Source organism: Microcebus murinus, chromosome 26 (assembly GCF_040939455.1).
Source record: "Microcebus murinus isolate Inina chromosome 26, M.murinus_Inina_mat1.0, whole genome shotgun sequence".
Classification (NCBI taxonomy): Eukaryota; Metazoa; Chordata; class Mammalia; order Primates; family Cheirogaleidae; genus Microcebus; species Microcebus murinus.
In genome coordinates, this window is record NC_134129.1 from 14,530,277 (window position 1) to 14,555,021 (window position 24,745).

A 24,745-nucleotide genomic window follows, 5' to 3' on the forward strand; every position below is an offset into this window, starting at 1 on the left:
CTGTCTCAAAAAAAAAAAAAAAAAAAAAAAAAAGAAGATCTTATAAAAAGAGGTGAATCCTTTCTTGACATTCTTTATACAGTAGTCTCAGACAAAGTTAGTACAGTAGCAGGCTTGATAGTGAAACATTTTGGAGCATTTCTATTAATGTCAGAAACAAAATAAGGATACACTGTCATTTATTTAATGTAGTTCTTAATGCAGTAGCCAATTCCATTAGATAAGAAAGAAATAAAAAGATACATATATTGGAAAAGCGAAGGAGAAATGACCTCAGAAATTGTGCTCATGGGACATAATTAGAAACTTGAGTTTGCAAACTGTGTTTGGTATTAATTCCTCTTTCAGAAGAGGCCTGATAAATTATGTTCACATGAGGAATATGAGAAGATATATTCTTAATATTTTTATTTTTTTAAGGAACTAAGAACAGAGAATTAATGGAAAACAAACTCTATCTTTTATAATATTACAAATGTACATTGGCATTTACAAAATGTAAAAAATAATAGTTTAATACTACATGGAAAAAAATACTTGTGGCTGTAACACCAAAGTAAGTGTTAGAGTATTCACAATTTGAAATCAATTTAATAAAAAATTCTCTCTGAAGTTGAGAAAAATTGCTTTATTTAGGTTATTTCAAAGGTTAGGGTATACACAAACTAATTTACTCAAGATTTCATTTTATTTTGCCAATAGAACAACACTTTGATAATCATTTTTCTTTGTTTTTCTCATCTGATTATTTAAGGTCTTTCTCCATCCTGATAACTTATATTTATTTAGAAAGTGGTTAAACATAAAATAGAATGATTTAACGGAAAATATATGGGGAAATAGATACACAAGGGATAAATGCAAGTTTTGAAACACCTTAATCATAAATCTTATTGATATTAATGAGCTTTAGGAAACCACTTTTATGTCATTAACTACTATAAACTTTTGGAAGACACAGACACACAGAATAAGTGTTCCATTAAAGAGTGATTGAATGATATATACATTAAAATATACAGACTTAATAACAGCTGGGAAATATCTCGGATGCCAATGTTATTCTGTGACAAAATATTTATAGAAATGTCTGCATACAAACATTATATGCACACATTCACAGTCATTTTACACTTGAATTTAATTCAATTTTCTTTTTTTACAGGTTGCCAACTAATTTTCCACTGAAACAATGCTATGGATTATAAAATGTACTGACATTTTGTTTTCTTCTCAAAAACCATCCTTGTTAAATTTACTGTGTTGAAAATCCCTGTATTATAAACATTCTTAGTAAAATTTGGTTGGTAATCGTAAATGTGTAATTTGTTGAAAATTAAAAAAGCATCTTAAAATATTGTTTCTTTGTGTATTTAATGATAAATAGTAATACAAGTACAAGTAATAAACTTGTAATACAAGTACAAGTAATAAACAAGTAATTTACAAGTAATAAACTTGTAAATAATGATGTTCCCTAGATCCCTGTAGTTTTTGACAGTACTGGCACACATGCTTTTATTATATTTTCATTAAGGGCACTCATAGACAGTTGAGAGTATTAATGAGCTACTTTAGTTTACCTATTTGGATTTGCAGTGACAAAATCACCAGCTCTTATAAATACCAGAATGTCCAAGAGGTACCAACCTTAGAATGTGAATACCAACTGAAGCTACATTAGTTAAAGGATTGGACCATTGGGTTTTTAAGGTGGAGGTGGGGAGCCTAGGGTCCCATTTGAGAATCTGATGAAAGCAAAAGTCCTTAAGTCCAGAAAAAATGTACGCTTGGGGGCTGGCAGCTAGGTGTCCCCTAAAATCTACCCAAATATAGTCTATGGTCCCAGGTTAAGAACTCCTCCTCTGAAGGGTTCTCCATCCCAGGAGTCTGTTATTTCTCCGTGGAGACAGGACTCAGGGCTGGGAGGGACCCAGAGGCTGGGAGACAGCTGGTTGATCTGGGGGTGGTGGTGGAGGGAAGGGGAGAGGAACGCCAGCAGCCGGGGGCTCGCAGCGAACAGGAAAGGCACTGCTTGGTGTAGAAGAAGCTCGGGGACCTAGGGCACCGGTACTCCCAGCCGTCTCCTAGGTTCCGCATCTGGGTTGCCCGGCAACAGAGCGGCACGTGGCACAGGTGCGTCGACGCCTTTGATCTCCCCTCCTGCTCCCAGATGGGCGTTGGAAACCGCTAGGCCTGCAGCTGGCTCTCTTCCCGCCTTGCGGAGGCTGCGGGGCTCAGCCCGGAGCACCTCGGGGCGACAGGACGGTCCTGGCGCGTGAGGGGCAGAGCAGAACACCATGCAGGTGAGGGCGCAGGCCACTGGGTGACACTGGAGCGCTCGCCCAGGTGCGTCTCCTGCGGGCCCGAGGCTGAGCGACACCAATGGGGAGGGCGGCGGCCACGGAAGTTAGGTTTAGGTCAGGTCCTAACATTTGTTCTTGGCAAGTGCTGCATTTTGCGTGCGTCCCTGTCTAGTTCTGAGGGAAATTCAGATCAACTCTAGGAGCATGCCATTTTTTTTCAGCCTTCCAGACGTGGGTTTGCTGCTGGAGGGAACGTTCAGAGCTGCTGGGTATTGCGTTTCACACCTGAATCCTACAAATCTTGCTGCGCTTGTTTCGACTTGAGAAAATAGACTCCTAACGTTAGCCCCACGGGTAATTCAATCTAATTGTCCTCCCCACACTGTTACCAAACCCACAAGGGGGTTCAACGTTGCCCGCAACACAGAAAGCCAATTACTGAGACAGGGAGGGTTGCCACGAATAAAGGGTTTATTTCCGTGCACATGCCAACAGGGAGGGGTGTGTGTGAACTGCTTAGTGTGAAAATAAAAATAAAAGACCTGTTTCAAAATATCTGCAAGGAGAAATAAACAATAAAAAGTGACCTTAAAATTTTATTTTGATAAAGACATTTCTATGCAGTAGCAATGAACACTCTGAAATGAAATTAAGGAAACAGTTCCAGTTACAATAACATCAAAAAGAATAAAATACTTAGGAATAGACTTAACCATGAAAGCAAAAGACTTTGATGCTGAAAACTACAAAACATTGCTGAGAGGAATTTAAAAATACATAAGTAGGTGAAAAGATATACCATGTTCGTGGACTAGAAGGCTTAATATTGTCAAGAGGCCAGTATTACCCAAATTGATCTACAGATTCAGTGCAATCCTGTTAAAATGCAATTTTTTTTTTTTTGCAGAAACAGGAAAACCAATCCCAGAGTTCATAGGGACTGTCATGGGACCCCAAATAGCCAAAACTTGACAAAGAAAAACAAAGTAGGAGGACATTTGCTTCCTGATTTTAAAACTTGATACAAAGCTACCTTAATCAAAATAGTGTGCTTTTGATGAAGACATGAAGACACATATATAGACCAATGGAATAGAAGAGAGATCTTGAAATAAACCCACACATATTTTCAAATGATTTTTAAGAAGGCTGCCAAGACCATTCGATGAGGAAAGGCCAGTTTTTGTTTTTCAACAAATGATGCTGAGAAAACCAGATAATCCACATGCAAAAGATGAAGTTCAATCCTTTAGATTATAATACAAAAATTAACTCAAAATGGATCAAAGACCTATAGCTAAAGCTAGGAAATTCTTGAAAGAAAATGCAAGGGGAAGATTCATAACAGTGGATTTGGCAATGATTTCTTAGATGTGACACCAAAAGCACAAACAACAAAGGATAAATAGATAAATTGGGCTTTACCAAATTTAAAACTTTTGTGCATTGGAAGTTGCCATCAAGAGAGTGAAAACACAACCCACAGAATGGGAGACAATTTTTGCAAATCATGTATTTGATAACGGGATAATATCTAGACTACATAAAGAACTCCTAAAACACAACAACAACAACAAAATACAACCCAATTTAAAAATGGGCAAAGGACTTGGCCATGGTTTGAATGTGTCCTCTTCAAAATCCAGGTGCTTCCAGTCTGAGAGTATTGGGAGGTGGGACTGTTAAGAGGTGACTGAGATATGAGGTCTCCTACCTTGTGAATGGAATTAGCTGCCCTTATAAAAGGGCTTGATGGAGGTAGTTTGTCCCTTTTTTTGCTATTCTGTATCTGCTATGTGAGGAAACAGCATCGCTTCTCTCTAGAGGACAGTATTCAAGGTGCCATCTTTGAAGCAGAGACCAGACCCTCACCAGGCAATGGAACATGACAGTGCCTTGATCTTCTACTCCCCTGATCTTCTACTCCCCGGCCTCCAGAACTCTGAGAATTAAATTTCTGTTCTTTATAAATTACCCAGTCCTCAGGTATTTTGTTATACCAGCACAAGATGGCCTAAAACAAACTTGAATACACATTTCTCAAAAAAGATATACAAATGGCCAATAAGCACATGAAAAAATGCTCAACATCACTAATCATTGGGGAAATGCAGATCAAAACTAGGATGACAAACCACTTCATACTCACTAGGGTGGTTATAATAGAAAACCAGAAAATAACAAAAGTGTTGATAAGGTTGTGGAGAAATTGGAACCCTGTGCATTGCTAGAGGGAATGTATTGATAAAATAGTGTAGCTGAAAATAGAAGTAAGTTCATCTGAAGGATTGAATACTTATGTAGAAACAGAAACCAAACTGTATTTTTGCATGATGTGAATTGGTTTTGCTCTCTATAGTCATCAGCGAATTTTCTATGACTTACGAGTTTATTTTCTTAATATTTGATATATGTGTTCTAAGTTGATTTTTTTGTTAAAGTTTTCATTGTAACATGTAATCACATTAGTACCAAGAAGTAGGACAAAGTAGGTCACTTTGCTTTATTCTTTAAAACTTCTTGTCCTTAGAGTTCATGAACAATTGCATACTTGAAAGTGCTACATATCAGTCAATTTTACAAATACATATTAAAATGCACAACTATGTTAATAGATTTTCTTTTCTTTTGTGTAGGATCCCAATGAAGATACAGAATGGAATGAAATTTTAAGAGATTTTGGTATTCTTCCTCCAAAAGAAGAGCCAAAAGATGAAATTGAAGAAATGGTTTTGCGTTTACAGAAAGAAGCAATGGGTACAGTGGTGCATTTGGTGGGCTGGATGAAAGGGGTAATAAATACAATTAAGGTAGTAATACCATATTTCACGAACATAGAGAGAGAGAGAATATTAGAAATAATTTAATATAAACCTCCCTACTATTCAAAATTAGGATACTGACCTAAAATGGCTAATTCACATGTTGAAAATCACGTACTAGTTAATACAAACACTAAAATAGCACTAGATATGTAACCTAGTGAGCTGTCTTCTTCCACCATAATCCCTCTACCTTGTGATTACCTTCTATTTTGATCATTCTCTATAGTATGGATTATTTGTCAGGATTTCCAGGCACTTGGGGGAAATCTAAACTTAAGTTGTCTAATTGATTTTCACATCTACTTTTAAATGTGGCTTGTCAGTTCTGTGAACTTTGAGGGAGTAATAACATTACAATATAAATATAAAGCTATTTATAATATAAAATATAATATAAAATATCATTAAAAGCTATTTTGTGGCCGGCTGCTTTAAGTTTGTTTATGATATTCTTGATCTCCATTTATCTAAGATACTGTTTGTTCTGGACATTGGCCATAAAGTAAGAATCATTTTCAAACAATTTGATTATCTACAATTTATGTTGCCTTAGTTAAGCCATATGAAAAGATGACCCTTGCACAATTGAAGGAAGCTGAGGATGAATTCGATGAAGAAGATATGCGAGCTATTGAAACATACAGGTACAGTGATTCATTTGGGTTGCTGATGAATTTTTAAATGAATTTTCTCCTTCATTCTTTAAGCATACTTTTGCCAGGTATAGAATTCTTGGCTGACAGTTGTTTTCTTTCAGCGCTTTCAATATATTAAGTCACTGCCTTTTGGTTTCCAAAGTTCTGAAATTGCCTAATAGTCTTATTAAGGATGCCTTATGTGTGATGACTGGCTTCTCTCCTGCTGCTTTCAAGATTCTCTGTATTTGCCTTTCAACAGTTAGATTATGATGTGTCGCCACGCGGGTGTCCTTGCGTTAATTGTGCTTGGAAGTGTGTTGGACCTCTTGGATTTGTAGATTCACGTAGTTCATCAAATTTGGGAAGTTTTCAGCCACAATTTCGTTCAATCTTCTTTCTACCCGTTTCTCTCTGTCCTCTCCTGTTGGGATTTGCAAAATGGGTATGTTGGTCTGCTCGATAGCACCCTACAGGTCCTATTCACTTTCCTTCGTCCTTTTGTTGTTGTTTCCTTGTTGAGGAGGTTTGATCATTACAATTGTTCTATCTTTATGTTTGCTGATTTTTTTTCTTCTGCTTGCTAAAATCTGCTTTTGGAACAGGCAACCAAAGCAGAATTGGGACAAATGGGATCACATAAAGCTAAAAAACTTCTGTGCAGCAAAGGAAACGGTCACCAAAGTGAGGAGACAACCCACAGAATGGGAGGAAAAATTTGCAAACTGACCTTCTGACAAGGGATTAATAACTAGAATATATAAGGAGTTCAAACATCTCCATAGGAAGAAATCAAATAATCCAGTGACAAAAGGGGCAAAAGATCTCAATAGACATTTCTCAAAAGAGAAATGACCAATGGCCATACAAATGACCAATGAGTATATGAAAAAATGCTAGACATCGTTATTCATTAGAGAAAGGCAAATCAAAACTACAATGAGATATCATCTCACCCCAGTTAAAATGGCTTTCTTTTATCAAAAAGACAATAATGAATGCTGATTAGGATGTGGAGAAAGGGGAACAAACATAAAATAAAATAAAATATCAATATGTTCTATAACATGAATAAACTTTGAAAACATCATTCTAAGGGAAAGAAACTAATCACAAAAAGTCATAGAGACAGAAAGATTATTGGTTACCAGGGCTTGGGATGGAGAAATAGGAAGTAACTGGGAATAGATACTGCATTTATTTTGTAGTGATGAAAATGTTTTTGAATTAGACAGTGGTGATGGTTGCACAACTTTTTGATGCATATCTTACAATTATCCTAAGCAGCTCTTTTCCAGGCAATGATTATGGACCTGGGCTCTATTCATTAGGGGCAATAGTATCTTGGAATCCTTTATCTCCTGCTCTGTGGGTTAGGGAGACAGTATGAAAGGTCCCATGGGACATTTTAGGGATGAGTCATAGAATTAGACATATCACTTTCACTCATGTTCCATCGGCTATAATCTAGTCTCATGACCCTAATCTAACTGCAAGGGAAGCTGACAAATGTAGTCTTCCTGGCAATTGTACCTTCCCCAGAAGAAGCTATAATAATGATCACCCGACTAGTCCCTGCAACAGAGATTAAAGAGAAATACTATAAATGTAACTTCCTTTACTTACATATTCCACATGAAAATCACAAATCTAGCTGCCATCAAATTATGACATTATTTTCATTTCTGTACCTGAACCTATTGGCTTTCAAAATATTACTTGTTCTTAAGAAGAGGAAATTATCTTGATAGTGCCAATTTAAAGCAAATTTCTCATTTAGAGCAAAAACAAAACAGCAAGAAAATATTTTCTAAAACTATTAGTAAGCTAGAACAATGGAACTTTTTACTTGATATGTATTTTAAGAAACATTAAAAGTAACTATAGGCCGGGCGCAGTGGCTCACGCCTGTAATCCTAGCACTCTGGGAGGCCGAGGCGGGCAGATTGCTGGAGGTCAGGAGTTCGAAACCAGCCTGAGCAAGAGCGAGACCCCGTCTCTACTATAAATAGAAAGAAATCAATTGGCCAACTAATACATATATAGAAAAAATTAGCCGAGCATGGTGGCGCATGCCTGTAGTCCCAGCTACTCGGGAGGCTGAGGCAGGAGGATTGCTGAGCTCCGGAGATTGAGGTTGCTGTGAGCTAGGCTGATGCCACGGCACTCACTCTAGCCTAGGCAACAAAGTGAGACTCTGTCTCAAAAAAAAAAAAAAAAGTAACTATGAATTATGAGAACAAGATGAGTTAGTTATACACTATCATCTCTGTTATTAAATATCATACTATATGTCCTAGTCACTGCCTTAGGACAGAATAAAGAAATGAAAAATATAATATTCAAAAAAGGGACAAATTGCTATTATATAAATAATTAACTTATAAAATAACAAGTGAATCAACTCAGAAGCTCTTGTAGCTAAAAGGATGAAAAACCACTATATGTACCCGTAAACATATCTGCAGTATATTTTTTTATGGCAGATACGCTAAACTGGCTCCCTGATAAACACTTTTCTCTTGGAGTATGTTCCAGTACCATGGAAGCTAAAGAGCTAAAACTGCATTTCTCAGACTTTATTGCAGCAAAGGTAAGGAATGTGATTTAGGTTCTGTTGAACACATTCAAAGGAGATTCAAACTCAAAACTAAATTAAGTGGAGAAAGAAGTGCTAGCACACAAAGCATCATGGTTTTAGATTGGCACCATGGTTTTAGAGCCACCCTTCTGGCAACAGATTATTGCTAGGGGAGACAGCAGCTACACTGGCTTTCTGATTGTCAGAGTAGTTTAAGACTAGCGCCAACAATGGAATAGTAGTTCCAGATTCCCAGTTTCCAGATTGCAGTAGAGAAAGCCTGAGAAGACCAGTTTTGCAACGTTGTTCTGGGAGTCATTCCCGGTAGCCCAGCCTAGAACCTGTTCCTTCCGTCTTTCCATTCGGTTTGGAAAGCACTTAATTCCCTAGATCAAGCTACTTCCTGTCTAAAATAGCTAGAGAACTTTCTGCTTATGCAACTGAATCCCAACTGATACGATTTTTAGGTAAAAAATGCAGGTAAAATGCAGGTTAAAAAAAAACAACAACACTATGTGACTTCCTACTGGCAAACCTAGCCCGTCCCTGTGTTTTACCCTTCTCCCCCGCCCAATTCCATTGAAATAATAAAGAAAAATGAGAAGAAGTGGGAGGTGAAAGAGGGGAGGAAGGAGAAAAATAGTTGATAGTTGCACCATTAAGTAGGTTATAGGGCCATTATTGGAAGAAGAACATTTTGAAATTTCTGAAAGATACTAAGCCAGTAAGATCAAACTGAGGGAAGTTAGTGAGGGTGACACTAAATTCTCAGTGTAAACAATGAAGGGCTCCCAAAGACCTTTGAAGTAACTCTCGGTTCTGAATATCTGGGCCAGTAGAGGGACAATCGCAGGACTTCCCTTTGAAAGCCACGAGAGGGCCCTAGCCTTGGGTTACTCCCCCTGGCCTGCTCCTCCGGGCTTCGTTTCGCTTGGATTACTGGTTATGCGAAGGGAGAGGTTCCACTTGACATGCTCCGAACGTGGGAAATGAGGCCGTGTGCGGAATTTTGTTTTCATGCAGGTGTGTCAGGTGACGACTGCCATTGAAAGGACAGTTTGTGGCTCACGGTTCCCAAGGGGAAGGGGGCACACCATGCCACACAGGGCCACACAGGGCCATTCAGCAAAGCACCCGGACTGGTCGGGAGTCAGAAGGAGCAAGGGGAAAGCTTGGGCACAAGTCTTGATTGTGCTTACCATGGGAAATGCAAGGCAAGGCAAAATAAGAGGAGTTAGGATTGGCTAGTCTGAGTAATTTTGGTGGGCTCTGGGCTGTAGGGGCTGTCTCTAGTTGCCTGGTACCTGGCCCCGGGATGATTAGGGCAGGGGGAGGGGGATTCGGGGGTAGGGCAGTGGCTCAGTCTGATAAAGGGGAGGTGGTGGAGTATATGGGCTGCAGATTGGTTGGTTTGTGTTTGAAGAGCATGCTCTCTGGTGAAGGTTTGCTAGCTCTAGGAATTAGCTCTAGCTAGCCCTCAGAAGGGCAGTCTCTACAGGGTGAAGAATTCTGTGCATCAGTGCATTCTCTGCATCAAGAATACACAAAATAGGCAGGGTGCGGTGGCTCTCACCTGTAATCCTAGCACTTTGGGAGGCCAAGGCGGGCAGATCGCTCAAGGTCAGGAGTTGGAGACCAGCCTGAGCAAGAGCAAGAGCGAGACCCCGTCTCTACTAAAAATAGAGAGAAATTAATTGCCCAGCTAAGAATATATAGAAAAAATTAGCTGGTCATGGTGGTGTGTGCCTGTAGTCCCAGCTACTCGGGAGGCTGAGGCAGGAGGATGGCTTGAGCCCAGGAGTTGGAGGTTGCTGTGAGCTAAGCTGATGCCATAGCACTCACTCTAGCCTGGGCAACAGAGTGAGACCCTGTCTCAAAAAAAAATAAAAAATAAAAAAATAATACACAAAATAAGAAAATATAATTTATATACAGAGAAAGAAAGGGAGTAAGTACCCCCAGCAAATTTAGAGGTATAGAATCACTAAATGTTAAGAAACTTGCAGACATGTCAGAAACCATTTGGGTTTGCTTGGTGAATCAGGCATTCAATAGCTAAATTATCAAAGTATATACATTTTGAGAGGGATTTTGTTTAAAAAACAACAAAGTTTTAAGGTTTTCTATGGATGAATAAATAGGTGACATTTATTGAATGTTCACTGTGTGCTAGGCACCATGCTAAGAAATTTATATATATTATCTCATTTAATACTCAACGATCCCATGTAAGTAGTTATTAGTATTGTTCCCATGTACAGCTGGGGAAACTGAAGTTTAGAGAATTTAAATAACTTGTTAAAGTTCATGCTGTTAATAAGTATTGGATCTGGCATTTAAAACCAGTTTAGTCTGACCTTAGAGCTCATAATTACTCTCCTCTTCCACCTCTCTACCTTGAATAAATTTATGTTTATAACAAGTAATTGGAAATATTCACAAAGAGTTTGGACTGAAGGTCAGCTTAGCATGATAGTTACAAACGTATCAATGGGGATAATAATAGCACTGATTTAGTAACATTTTTGCAAGGATTAAGTTAATGTGATACACTTAAAATAGTGCCTGGCAACATGGTAAGCATTCGATAAATGTCAGATATTATTATGGATATTGTCTTCTAAAAAGTATTTAACTTGTACATGAGAGTTTGTTGGCCCAATGTCTAAATAAACTCTCTATAGCTATGATTACTACCTAGTACTAAATATAAATAAATTTAAAAGTCAATAGCAAACTTCTCATACTTTTCAATATCCATAGAAACACAAATTCCCATATTAAAAAATTGGCTTCATAATATTATTACCGGTTACCGTATCATTTATAGTGTTTGATATATATGGGCATTATATTCGTTGCTCTAAATAGTTACTGCATATGAGAATGACTTTAAGAATATGACAATTCTCATGTAACTTAATTTCATTTTTTAATTATTAGAGAAAAGCGGTTACAGGAATGGAAATGTCTTATGAAAAAACAAAAATTTGGGGAATTAAGAGAAATTTCTGGAAATCAGTATGTGAATGAAGTCACAAATGCAGAAAAAGATGTGTGGGTTATAATTCATCTATACAGATCAAGGTAATTACGTTAGCATTTCAAAATGTAAATGTCCTAATGTTTTAAAAGACATATTTCTGGTTTTAAGATTCTACAAAGCATATAACAAGGAATACTCAGGAAAATAGAAATGTGTATATATTATACATACATCTATAGAGTTTTTGATAGTCATTGGCCTTAGGGATTAAATCAGGTATTTTAAAATATTTTATTTTTAATTTAAAGAATTAGTCACACTTCTTAGAAAAACAAGTACTCTGCTAGCTAGTTTAAAACTTATTATGGAAAAATCTCAAAAATACAGAAAAGTAGAAAGAATGATAAAATGAGCACTCTAAATACCTACTGCATATACGTAATAATGGCCCTTTTGCCTATTATACCACTGTGTGTGTGTATTTTCATCCGCAGAACCATTTCAAAGTAAATTACACACAGCATGATGGTTTATTCCTGTGTGTTTCAGCATGTATCTTTAAAACATAAGGATGTTGGAGAGAGAAAAAAGAATTCTTACCCATCTTAGGTTCATTGGCTGATGCCCTGCAAATTAAACTGACAAAAGGCAGATTAATAAGAAAAAACATATATACAACTGGAGAATTCAATGATAAGTAGCTCAATGGGGTGGTTAGAACTTGGGCTTATATAGCATCTTAACAAAAGAACTATAAGTTTGTAGAGAAGCGACAACAAAAAGGAAAGTGACTTTGAGCTTCTAGGGGTGGCAGATTGTGGACAGGAAGACACATGGGTGAAACTGATGGAAGATGAAGGTTGTTTTTAGCAAGGTTTGTTATGTAGATTCCTCTGGTGCCTCTCTGGGCTGGCAAGAGCCTAGAGTTGTCTCTAATGATTAAGAATGCCCTGCTCTTCCTGGTAGAAGAGGGGGAGGGCAGGGAGTGTTGCGTCTGTTTCTTCTCAGTTGCCCTTAGTTCAAAATAACCCTTAGGCCAGAGCGGCATGTTTTGGAGTGGCATACTACGAACCTCTTCAAGAGCGTTCTTCTACATCACCACGATACCATTTTCCCACCTAACAAAATTAACAGTAATCTCTAATAGCATCTAACACTTAATCCTTACTAAAATTTTCCCAACTGACTTCAGTATATCTTTAATAAATACATGTAGTTGTTTAACAAAGAGTCAATCAAGGATCACGCTGCATATTTTAGATATAGCCTGTCTCTTAAGTCACTTTGAATAGAGCAGTTCTCCTGTACTCCCCATTCCTCCAAGGCAATTAGTTTTAAAATGCCTGGTTGTACTAAGTATAACCCAAGGTCCCTAGGCCTCACAAGCCTGGTACAATGCCTGGAGAGAGTAGACTTTTCCCCAACTGTTTCCCCCATTGAAACAGCCCCTCCTCTAGCTTTAGGTCCTGGCTCCTCTGCCGCAGAGCTGTCAACTGCTCCAGGGACAGAGGCCATGACAGCAGCCCTTCCCGTCCTCATCTTAAGGCCCTTAGAGAAATTCATCTCTTTAGGTCCTTAGAGAAGTTCATACAGAGCGATTTATGCAAATTATGCAATTCATACAGAGCGGTTTTATGCAAATTACAGCCCTACTGTTTACCAGCTCACCAATTCCTCGGTCAAATTTTTTTTTTTTTTTATTTCAGCATATTATGGGGGTACAGATTTTAAGGTTTCAATAAATGCCCATTTCCCCCCTCCCCCCAAAAGTCTGAGTCTCCATCATGACCATCCCCCAGATGGTGCACATCTCACTCATTATGTATGTATATACCCGTCCCCCTCCCCCCTCCCACCTGCCCAATACCCTATTGCTGTAGTACCTATGTGTCCACTTAGGTGCTACTCAGTTAATACCAGTTTTCTGGAGAATATATCTGGTGCTTGTTTTTCCATTCTTGGGATACTTCACTTAGTAGTATGGGTTCCAGCTCTAACCTCGGTCAAATTTTGATAGGACAGCATGCCCATGAATGAAAACGCCCCGTAAAAGTTAACTTTTGTTGTAACCAAATCTCTCAGTAGATTAATTTTTAAGTTGTTTTAAAGTCTTAAAAAGAATCACATTCTCATTTTACCGGTACCACTTCCTTGGTTAAACCAAGTTGTCGGCGTTGCTGGTCGTAGGTCTCACAAAGGATGATGAGAAACATTGACATTTACAAACCTGGGTTCTGTTTGCAGTAAATGTTATTTACTGAAGTAGTTCCCCTGACTGTCCTTTTGCTGCTAAATAAAATTATTTACTTTAATGGTTACTTCTAGATAAGTTACTAGTTTTGACAAACGATTTTCAAAAATTCATAGAGAGGTTGAATGTGTTTTTAGTCTGCTTCAGATTGTCATATGCTTTGATAGACTCAAAGAGTAAGGATATGGTTTCATAATACTTCAAGTATTTGTGACCTACTCAGAAGGTTTTTTTGGGGGCCACATAAAATATTGGTTTTTTGGACATTAAAAAATTCATGTGTTGGTATAAAACATATATTTTAAGAAAATTAATCTATAATCAAATTTATAAAATAAGAAATCATTATTTGTGTTGCAAATATTCTTTAGAAAAATCTAGTTTTTAACAATAGATTTCCTCATAACTTTTTAAAAACAGTTTTTCAGAGATGGGGTCTCATTAAGTCACCCCGGCTGGACTCAAAATCCTGGGTCAAGCAATCCTCCCACCTCAGCCTCCCTACTAGCTGGGTTTATAGGCATATGCCATGCACCAAGCTCCCTCATAACTTTTTAATATCATAAAGTATAACTGTTAAACGAATTTGTGTTTTTAGCTACCTTCTATACATTTTATAGGAGAGTGACAGTTCTTTTACTAGACTCTTAATTCTTATAATTTTAATGGCTCTTTGCCATTAAATTTATAGGATTGGGCCTACTTTTCATGCAAATGAAAGCTCAGCCCTCTTAAGGTGCCTTAGAGCAGTGGTCCCCAAACTTTTGGCACTAGGGACCAGTTTTGTGGAAGACAGTTCTTCCATGGACCAGGGGTAGGGGTATGGGGAGTGGCTGTAAATAAAGATGAAGCTTCTATCACTCACCCACTCCTCACCTCCTGCTGTGTGGTCCCGTTCCTAACAGGCCACTGACCAGAACTGGTTGGTGGCCCGTGGGTTGGGGACCACAGCCTTAGAGGGATCTAACTCAACCTAGGCCACCGAGCCTAGTGGCTTAGATGAAAGTCAGTCTTGTTTCTGGTTTTATCAAATCTTACACTTGTACCCAAATTCTAGTGTGGGTAAAATAATATAAAATAATAATTTTATATTATTCGTATACCTAAGTGCATATTTTAAAAATTGAACACCATAAATAGGCCCTTAACTTGTTTTGTGATGTCTGAGGTCAGCTTAATATTTTATAGCTCTTCTGGGGTTAAGAATTCTGGCCCCTGCACTCCAACACCAAATTTGTTCCCCTACCACTTGTGGTCAGAACCGTCTTGAGGCAAGCCCTTTCCCCCTGAACCATCGTTTGTTAAGCCAGCTCTCTCAGTTGCATGCTTTTCACGGCTACCACCAGTGCCCACCTGCCTTCTGCGATTTGCACTACTGACCCACCTCACAAGTGTCTGTCATACCACTGACTGAGCTTTCATCCTGACAGTAATGATAACGTTTCTCTGAACTAGATATTAGGGGATTCATTTAACCTATTTGTGGAAAACTTAAACTCACGAAGTCAATTTATGTCATTGCTTTGTGTGGAAAACTGGTACTTAAATTGGGCAGTATATGTTTCTCTAGTATTACTTTCAGTAGGCCACCAATGAAAATAAAGCAGTATCTAGATGGGTAGCAAGTTATAATTGTCCAGAGAAATGATATACATCTATTCTGAAATGTAAATTAAACAAGTACTGCATTTAATTTGCTTTTCTTAGCTTCTTCCTCCATATACTGATATGTAACATCAGCTAGGATTAAGAGGATCTCTGAGAATATTGTAGATGTTGTGGATTCAAAGGCTGTCTCTGACATTATGTACATTTCAGTATAGTAGAGGGAACAATTACATATAATAATAAAGTCTTTTAGGTTCTATGGTTGAAGTCTACACAGAGTAGAGGAAAGGCACTGGAGACAGGAGTGGCGAGTTCTACTTTTGGAGGAGGGAAGTATGGAAAGTTCTATAGGGTAAGTCATTCTTGGTCTTGGCATCAAAAAACAAGAAAAGTTTCTCTGGGTATATAGGGTTAAAGGAAGTATATAGGATGAATGGGGTATTTTAGATAGAGTATGCAGCTCGAATAAAGATATGGATGTAAGAGGCACTGTGGTGCTTAGTGGGGCTTGATCTGGCTAAATCATGTGGTGCAATGTGGTGGCAGACAGAGAATGATGCTGGAGAGGTAGGCAGGGCCCAGGCCATGGAGACCCTTGAAGGCCACCTGAGGAATCCAGACATTATCCTAAAAGCAGTGAGGAGCCATTGAAGGGGTTTTAAGGTTGGGAGAGGGACAGAGCCGTGGGGTTACCCAGTGGGATTTTCATGCTGAGCTCCCTCTGTAAGCAGGGTCCAGGATGAATGTGGGGAGCCAGGACTGGACACAGAGACCATTTGGGGCAACATGATGTAGCTCAGATAAGAAAGGAGAGGAGTTAGGCAATGGACAAAGAGAGGAGAGGAAAGATATGACATAAGGAGGTAGGATCAATATGTCTTGATTACTGATTAGGTGTTGTAGAAGCAAGGGAGATTTTTGTACCGAGTGCCAACCTAAGAAAATATAGGAGAAAGATTAGATTTTTTTTTGGTGTGAAAAGAGAGAGATTGATATTGGAATGGTTGAGATTGCTCAGTGAATGTGTCTAGAATGAGACGAGGGTCAGGATATAGTCATAAGGATCATCTACATTTGAGGCAGAGACAGAAGAAGGAAGTCAGAAAGATAAAGAGGAAATTGATAGAAAGTGTTATCACAGAAGCCAAAAGGGGAGGAGAGTGGTTCAAGAAGGAAGGTGAGCAAAACATAGAGACTTTTTTTTTCTTTTTCCTCTGGGCTGTGATCAGAAGGAGACAAAGTAGTTATTATTAAGAGAAAGAGACACAGAGGTTGTAAGGGATTTTTGTTTTTTTAAGGTTTAGTAACTTGAATATGTTTATGCAAAATGGAGGAGAAAGAGTCTTTAGAGAAGAAAAGATAAGAAAATAGGAAAAGAGGGAAGCAGAATAACCAACAGAGAAATGTTCCACAGAAGAATAGTTTTGGATAATGGACTAGGCTGTGGCACGGAATGGGTTGCCAAAGATTGAAGAGGAAGTTTGCTGGAGTCAGGAAAATCAAGGAAGTCTGAAACAAGAAACTTTGGATGTGGTAATCTCATTATGTAGAAATAAGCTCATGATGGTCACAGGAGTTAGGATCGCTTTGTTTCAACTCGGATCTGCCAAGGATTCCCTAGAAATGTCCTGTTTTTGTTTTGTTGTTGCTTTTTTTTTTTTTTTTCATGTCACCTACAAACTGGGGACTGGCCTGAAGTAAACTGATGCTAATTGGATGTAGTCTGCCTAAGTTAGGCATCAGATTCCCATCGTAGCTAGCTTCATTCCCAGGCTATGATGGTGTTTGCAACAAAAGTCAGAGGACTCTACATATAGTCATCGTTGCTTACGGTAACTGCAGAGGATGAAAATGATACGCTTTTACATCAAAAACTATCTAAAATATATTTTTGTCATGGGAATGTTTCACTTATTTTAATAGACTGAGATGAGTGATATGCTTCCTAAAGATATTCTGTGTACTATTTCTCTTTTTAGTATTCCAATGTGTTTGTTGGTTAACCAGCATCTTAGTCGTCTAGCAAGAAAGTTTCCAGAAACTAAATTTGTTAAAGCCATCGTGAATAGCTGTATTCAACACTACCATGACAATTGTTTGCCAACAATTTTTGTTTATAAAAATGGTCAGATAGAAGGCAAGTTCATTGGAATTATAGAATGTGGAGGGATAAATCTCAAGCTAGAAGGTAATGATGTTATTTTCAAATTTTGCCTATAAAAATAATGGGTGAAAACTTCTGTAAATTAACAAGTAACTTGAAGGTTTATTTCCTTAATACAGTACATTTTTTTACCTTGCTTCTACTCTCTTCTTGTATGCCTCCAGATTAATCTTCCTACAATAATACTCTTATAATACCCTTTGCTTAAAATGGTTTACAGTCCCTTGTCTCAAATAAATTAAAAATTTAGAATCTTCTGCTTTAGAAGCTCAGCTGAGCTTTCCAACCTTATTTCTCAGTGCTTTCTAGTTTCTGCTTCAGCTGGACTGGTTTTCATTCACTACCCACAGTCATACCTTACTCATTTGTGCCATCACACTTTGTTACACACTCTTTGCTTGTACCTAAAATACCCTACCTTTCTTTATTCTACTTGTCTAAACTTATACCTTCATGGATCTCCTCAATTTTCATTTACCCCATTTTGTAACCCTGGACCAATTCGTATTCTGCCTCTCTCTTCTCTACCGAATTTCTATAGCATATATTCTCTATACAACTAATTTTTCACTTATTCACATGCTACCTGATTTTGTTGATTAATCAATTCCCTTTGAGTCTCCCTAAAAAGTACAGAGACCATGTCTCCTATTATTTTCTTTTTCATGGCACACAGCACAAGATTTTATATTTTTATCTTCTTTAATTATTTTTATTTCCTAAAGCCATTTATTTGGTCTATTCATTTTTTGGAACTGCTTTAACTCCATTTTATGAAACTAAAAATCGTTTCCTCTCACCATCGGGTTAAAGCCATTGCGGATGGCTGTTTTCAACAGGTATTCTTTCACTCTGTCACTCTCTAAAAACTGTTGTAGGCCTTATTGAGACCTCCAATGCTTTAATTGTTCCAGAATTTCACCCTTTTCCTTCCATTCTCTAATGCCCCTCCTTGGTTCACTACATTGTTTTGCTAGCTTGGAGCTTATCTTTTGAATTAAAAAAATTAATACATAAGAGTACAAGGAATAATATAGTAAGCGTTCACAAAATCATTATTGTCTTAGTCTGTTCAGGTTACTGTAACAAAAACAGTGTAAGCTGGGTGGCTAATAAATAAGAAACTTTATATTTCACAGTTCTAGAGGCTGAGAAGTCTAAGATCAAGGTGCCAGCAGATTTGGTGTTTGGTGAGGGCCTGTCCTTCATGGACAGCGACTTTGCTGTCCTCACATGGTGGAAGAGTCCAACAGGCTCCCTTGGGCCTCTCTGCACTAATTGCATTCACGAGGGCTCTGCCCTCATGATCGAATCACCTCCCATAGGCCCCACCTCTTATCAATAATGACATAACCTTGGGCGTTAGGATTTCCACGTAGGAGTTTGGGGGAACACAAGCATTCAAGATCATAGCAATTATCAAAAATAACAAATGCGAATATGTATTCATGTTTGCTTTAGCTATCTGTTCACGTATTTTTTAAAAACACATTAGAGTTATAGTTGAAGTGACCTGTATTTCCGTTCCTAGTGCTGTTTCCTTCCCTGCTTCCTTAAAGGCAAAAGCTAACACAAATTTAGTGAGTATCTAATACTTTTTGTTTCTTGAGAGGGAGATAGCAATGAAATTCATTGGTATATTTAAAAAATTGTGTAACATAGCATACAATTTAATATAAATAACATTAATCATTTTTAAGCGTACAGCTCCATGGCATTAAGGACATTCACATTGTGCTACCATCACCATCATCTACTTCCAGAATTCTTTTCCTTTTGCGTAACTGAAACTTTGTACCCATTAAACAATAACTCCTCATTCTTCAATGCCTTCAGTGCCTGGCAACCACCCTTCTACATTCTGTCTCTATGAATTGGGCTGCTCTAGGCACCTCATATAAGTGTAGTCATATTATTTGTCCTTTGGTGACTGACAATTCACTCAGCATAATGTCCTCATCCATGCTGTAGCATGTTATCAAAATTTCCTTCCTTTTTAAGCACATTTTGTGTATCCCTTTGTCTGTTGATGAACACTTAGGTTGTTTTTACCTTTCGCCTAAATAGTTTTGAATAATGCTGCTATGAACATGGGTGTACAAATAATCTGTTCAAGTCCCCTAATAAGAATAAATGTTGCATCCATGAATGAGATACAGTTTATCATTTATTTTGGTCATCTTTTATGATTTTCAGATATATTTTGTAATTTTTCTTATAAATGTTTTTTGTTCATCTATAAAGTACTTAGTAATAAATTTAACAAAATGATCAATTTCCAAGGATGGGGGATATTTGGTTATCAATTCTATTTTTTGGTTATTGGCAAATTCAGGCTTTCTGTCTTAGGCATGTTTTCGAATTTCATATTTTTCTTGAAATTTTCTCATTAAAGTTTTCAAATGTATTGGCATACGGTTTTTCATAGTAGTCCCATGACTTTTAAAATCTTTTGAGAGTTTTAATTTTTATGAGGGTTCCCATTTACCCACATTTTCACCAGATCTTGGTCTTACCAACCTGTGGTTTTCTTTTTTGTGTATGTCAATCTGATGGACATGAAATGGTATCTTGCTATTGTTTTGTTGTGTCCCATGTCAATTCTTTATGCTAATTGGTTTCTTTACTTGTGATCATTTTTGCCTGAGTTGTGTCTATTAGTCTCTTCGAAGAACCAGCTTTCGATTTTGCTGGTCGTCCCTATTGTTTCTACTTTCCTTTTTCTCTAAAGTATTTTTCTTCATTATATCTCTTTTTCTTCTTTTTTTTGGGTTTTTACTTTGTTGTGCTTTTCCTAGCTTCTTGATCTGAACTTTTAAACTATTTACTTTCAGTCATTTGAAAAAATAAACATTTTACTCTGATTTGAATGTATCCCCAAAGTGCATGTGTTAGAAACTTAATCCCCAATACAACAGTGTTGAGAGCTGGGACCCTGAAGAGGAGATTAGGTCATGAGGCCATTAATATTGTTATCATGTAAGTAGGTTAATTATTGCAGAAGTGGGTTTGTTGTTGCTAGAGTGAGTTTGCTGTAAAAACAAATTTGGTTCTTTCTTGTTCTCTCTCTCACCCTCTCAAATTCTGCCATGGGATACTGCAACCAGAAGGCCCCGTCCAGATGCAGGCTCCTCGACTTTCCAGCCTTTAGAACTGTGGGAAGGAAGTTTCTTTTCTTTGTAAATTATCCAATCTGTAACATTCCATTATAGCAGCACGACAGAGACTAAGACAGAAAATTGGTACACACCAGTGAGGCTGTTACTATAACAAATAGCTGAAAACGTGGAAGTGGCTTTGGAACTGGGTCCAGTAATCCCACTTCATCTCTGGGGCATATGTTCCAAGACTCCCAGTGGATGCCTGAAACTGCAGATAGTACCAATCCTTATACACACTATGTTTTCTCCTATACATACAAGCCTATGATAAAGTTTCATTTATAAATCAGGCACAATAAGAGATTAACACAATTACTACTGATAAAATAGAATGATTATAACTATATATCATAATAAAAATTATGTGAATATGGTCTCTCCTTCTCTCTGAAATTATCTTATTATACTGCACTGTATGTAACTGAAGCCACAGAAAGCGAAACCTTGGCTAACAGGGGACTACTGTTGTGAGTAGAAGCTGGAAGAATTTGGAGAAGCAGGCTAGAAGCAGCCTAGATTTCTGTGAATGGAACATTAAAGGCGATTCTGGTGAGGATTCAGAAGAAGAGAAGATGTAGGGAAAGTCTGGAACTTCCCAGAGATTGTTTAGGTTGTGATCAGAATGCTGGAAGGAATACAGACAGGAAAGGCCATCTGATGAGGTCTCAGATGGAACTGAGGAACAAGGTATTGGGGATTGGACTAAAGGCCATTCTTGTTTATAGTTGCAAAGAACTTGGCAGAACTGTGTTCATCTCCTGGGATTTTATGGAAGGCAGAAATTAAGAGCAATGCACTAGGATATCTGGAAGAAGAATATCTAACCATTGGAACTGGTTCCAGTAAGCCCTTTTCATTGTGCTGCATGGCTTCTTTTGGCTGCCTACAGGAAAATGAGAGAAAAGAGAAGTGATTTCAAGACACAATTTATAATTAAAGGGGAAGTAGAAAGTAAAAATGTTGAAAAATTTCAACATGGCCATGTAAGGAATGAAAAGGCATGTTCAGGAGAGAATGCTAAAGGTGTGGCCAAGTGACTGTTTGCCAAAGAGATTAATATGGATAGAAGAAAGCCAGGTTCTGTTCAGAAAGTCAACAGGAGAATGACCCTAAAGGCATTTCAGAGATATTTGAGGCAAACTAGGACCTTGAAGGTGAGGTTTCCAGAGAGGTGCCTATGGTACCTCAGCATTTGCTGCCCTGTGCCACCTTGGGACTCTGCTCCCATATTTCAGCACAGCACCCCTTGGTCACTCCAGCCATGGCTCAGGTACAGCTTGATCTGCCGCTTTGGAAGGTAGAAGCAATAAACTTCGGCAGTGTCCACATGGTGCTAATTCTGTAGGTTGGAAGAATGCAAGAGCTGTGAGGTCATGATGGCCTCCATGTCAATTTCAAAGGATGTCACCAACAGCCTAGAGGCCCAGGCAGAGACTTGTTGCAAGGGTGGAACCACTGCAGAGTCCTCACTAGGGCAATGCCTAGTGGAAGTCCCTGAGACTCCAGAACTGTAGGGCTACCAGCATGCAACTCCAGCCTGGGAAAACTATATGCACAAAATTCCAACCTGTGAGAGCTGCTGTGTAGACTGGGCCCAGCAAAGCCACACGAGCAAGGCTGGGGACTATCTTTATCCCAGTGTACCCAGGATGCAGGAGATCGAATCAAAGGAGATTCTTCTCCAGATTTAGGACTTAATGTTGTTTTCCCCGTTTGGTTTTGGACTTACTTGGGACCAGTTACCCTTTTCTTCTTGCCTATTTCTCCCTTTTGGAATGGGAATGTCTATCCTATGACTATAGGATAGTCTTGTTTAATTTCATGGGCTCATAGCTAGAGGGAAATTTGCCTCAGTATGAATCCTGCTTTGAGTCTTGCCAATATCTGATTTAGATAAGACTCTGGATTTTGGACTTTTTTTTTTTTTTTTTTGAGACAGAGTCTCGCTTTGTTGCCTAGGCTAGAGTGAGTGCCGTGGCGACAGCCCAGCTCACAGCAACCTCAAACTCCTGGGCTTAAGCGATCCTGCTGCCTCAGCCTGGGACTACAGGCATGCGCCACCATGCCCGGCTAATTTTTTTTATATATATATTAGTTGGCCAATTAATTTCTTTCTATTTTTAGTAGAGATGGGGTCTCGCTCTTGCTCAGGCTGGTTTCGAACTCCTGATCTCGAGCAATCCGCCTGCCTCAGCCTCCCAGAGAGCTAGGATTACAGGCGTGAGCCACCACACCGGCTGGATTTTAGACTTTTGAGTTGAAGCTGGAACAAGAATTTTGGGACTACTGGGATGGAATGGAAGTATTTTGCATGTGAGAAGGACATGAATTTTGGACCCAGGGCAGAATGCTGTGGTTTAAATGTGTCCCCCAAAGTTCATGTGTTGGAAACTTAATCCCCAATGCAATGGTGATTAGGTCCTGAGGGTTCTTCCCTCTGAATGGATTGTCATTATGGCAGAAGTGGGTTTATTATCTTGAGAGCGGGTTTGTTTTAAAAGCAAGTTCAGCCCTCTCTTGCTCTTTCTTGCTCATCTTCTCTCACCTTCTCAAATCCTACCATGGAATGATACAGCAAGAATGTCCTCACCAGATGCAGGCCCCTCAACCTTGGACTTTCCAGCCTCCAGAACTGTAAGAAATAAATCTCTATTCTTTATAAATTACCCAGTCTCAGGTATTCTATTTTAGCAGCACAAAACAAAGTCACATTGTAATAGTAATAACCTGTAAGTATAACTTTGCTGTATCCATTGTGTATGTTGACACTGTAGTACTTTCTTTGTCATCTAGTTCTAAATATATCATTTCCATGTTAATTTTATTACTGTCAACTTCTGTTTCATATAGATGAGAAATTCTTTTCATTTTCCCAAGATTTATATCTGACTTACTGATGGGTTGTTTATTACAGAACTTGAATGGAAGCTAGCAGAAGTTGGAGCAATACAGACTGATTTGGAAGAAAACCCCAAAAAAGACATTGTAGATATGATGGTATCCTCAATTAGAAACACTTCTATTTATGATGACAGTAATAGTTCCAACAGTGATAATGATACCAAATAGAAATATTTAATAAATAGCTTTTAAAGTATTTACTACTGACTTTTTAATTTTTATTTTATTTACTACTGCCTTTATAATCAGAGACCAGAAAATTTCCAAATAGATTTATTTTATTTCTATTTATATATTAGAATTATACCTTATATATCATTTCAAAATTTTTCAGGTATTTCAGAATATTCATTGCCTCTGAGAAAGCCAGAATTTGTGTTAAACTCTTATTATTTTTCTCTGGCTTATCCTTTTTCTGACCTATGTTGGACAAAACACAAATTTTACAAATCCTCTCTGTAAACAGCCCACCTCGGCCTCCCAGAGTGCTAGGATTACAGGCGTGAGCCACTGCCACCCACTCACTTTCAAAGAGGCCTATGCATAAAAATAATGAAAGAGAACCATGAAGTTTCATTTAAGTCAACACATTTTAGTGTCTATTATTTCAGAGCCTTCAGTGAAAACTTTAAAATTTATGACCATATACTTTTTCTCTGAAATCTGTTATCTACTAAAAATATTAACCATTTAATAGCATAATTTACAGATTCTAAAAAGTACATAACATCCCCATTCATTATTATTGTTTTGAATTGTTCTGTTATTAAGGTAGAAAATCACTAAGTATTCTCACTAATAGTTAAACTACAGAATCATTAGGACAATATGACATGTAGGTTTCTAAATCCTGAGAAAGAGAGGTGAGAAAAATATACTGTGAGACTACGTATGTTTTAATAGTAATCACAAAAGAATTCAACAAGAGAAAACATACAATATCAGGACACTGAAAAAGACCTGCAGGATGTTTTATCTTGGCATGATAATGAACATCACTTTTAGAAGAAAGGTTGCTAAATCCAGCACATAATAGTTCAATAACAGATTTTATTCTTCTACTCTGTTTGTATTGATGTCCCATAATTCCAATTATGGATGTTCACTGCTGTTTGTGAGTGAATCTAGACTAAGTTTAAATGCCTGGATTATAAAAATAAATTGGTGAGAATTGAGGCAGTTTAACATGGAGTCAAGAAGGAGTTTCTTTGTTGCTATTAGTGGTTAGGGGTCTTAGAGGTTGCAGAGAACCATGAAGTGGAAGGAAAGTTAAATACAGATTTTTTTTTTTTCCGAGACAGAGTCTCACTATGTTGCCCAGGCTAGA

The 24,745-nt window shown here is 38.0% G+C and overlaps 2 protein-coding genes across 3 annotated transcripts in view; both read left to right on the forward strand.

Moving 5' to 3' along the window:
* NMU (neuromedin U) overlaps positions 1-1,347 on the forward strand; it is a 29,161-nt gene extending 27,814 nt beyond the window's left edge. For both annotated transcript variants that reach the window (XM_075997807.1, XM_075997808.1), the window contains one exon: positions 1,166-1,347. The gene's annotated coding sequence lies outside the window, so the exon portion shown is untranslated. The remainder of the gene's footprint in view (positions 1-1,165) is intronic.
* Positions 1,348-2,183: 836 nt separating this feature from the next.
* Positions 2,184-23,618, forward strand: PDCL2 (phosducin like 2). Its single transcript, XM_012758281.3, has 6 exons — positions 2,184-2,306; positions 4,943-5,063; positions 5,685-5,775; positions 11,291-11,434; positions 17,172-17,380; positions 23,432-23,618. Exons 1-6 carry the CDS (start codon positions 2,301-2,303, stop codon positions 23,584-23,586), a joined length of 726 nt encoding a protein of 241 aa, XP_012613735.2. The 5' UTR covers positions 2,184-2,300; the 3' UTR covers positions 23,587-23,618.
* Positions 23,619-24,745: the final 1,127 nt, after the last annotated feature.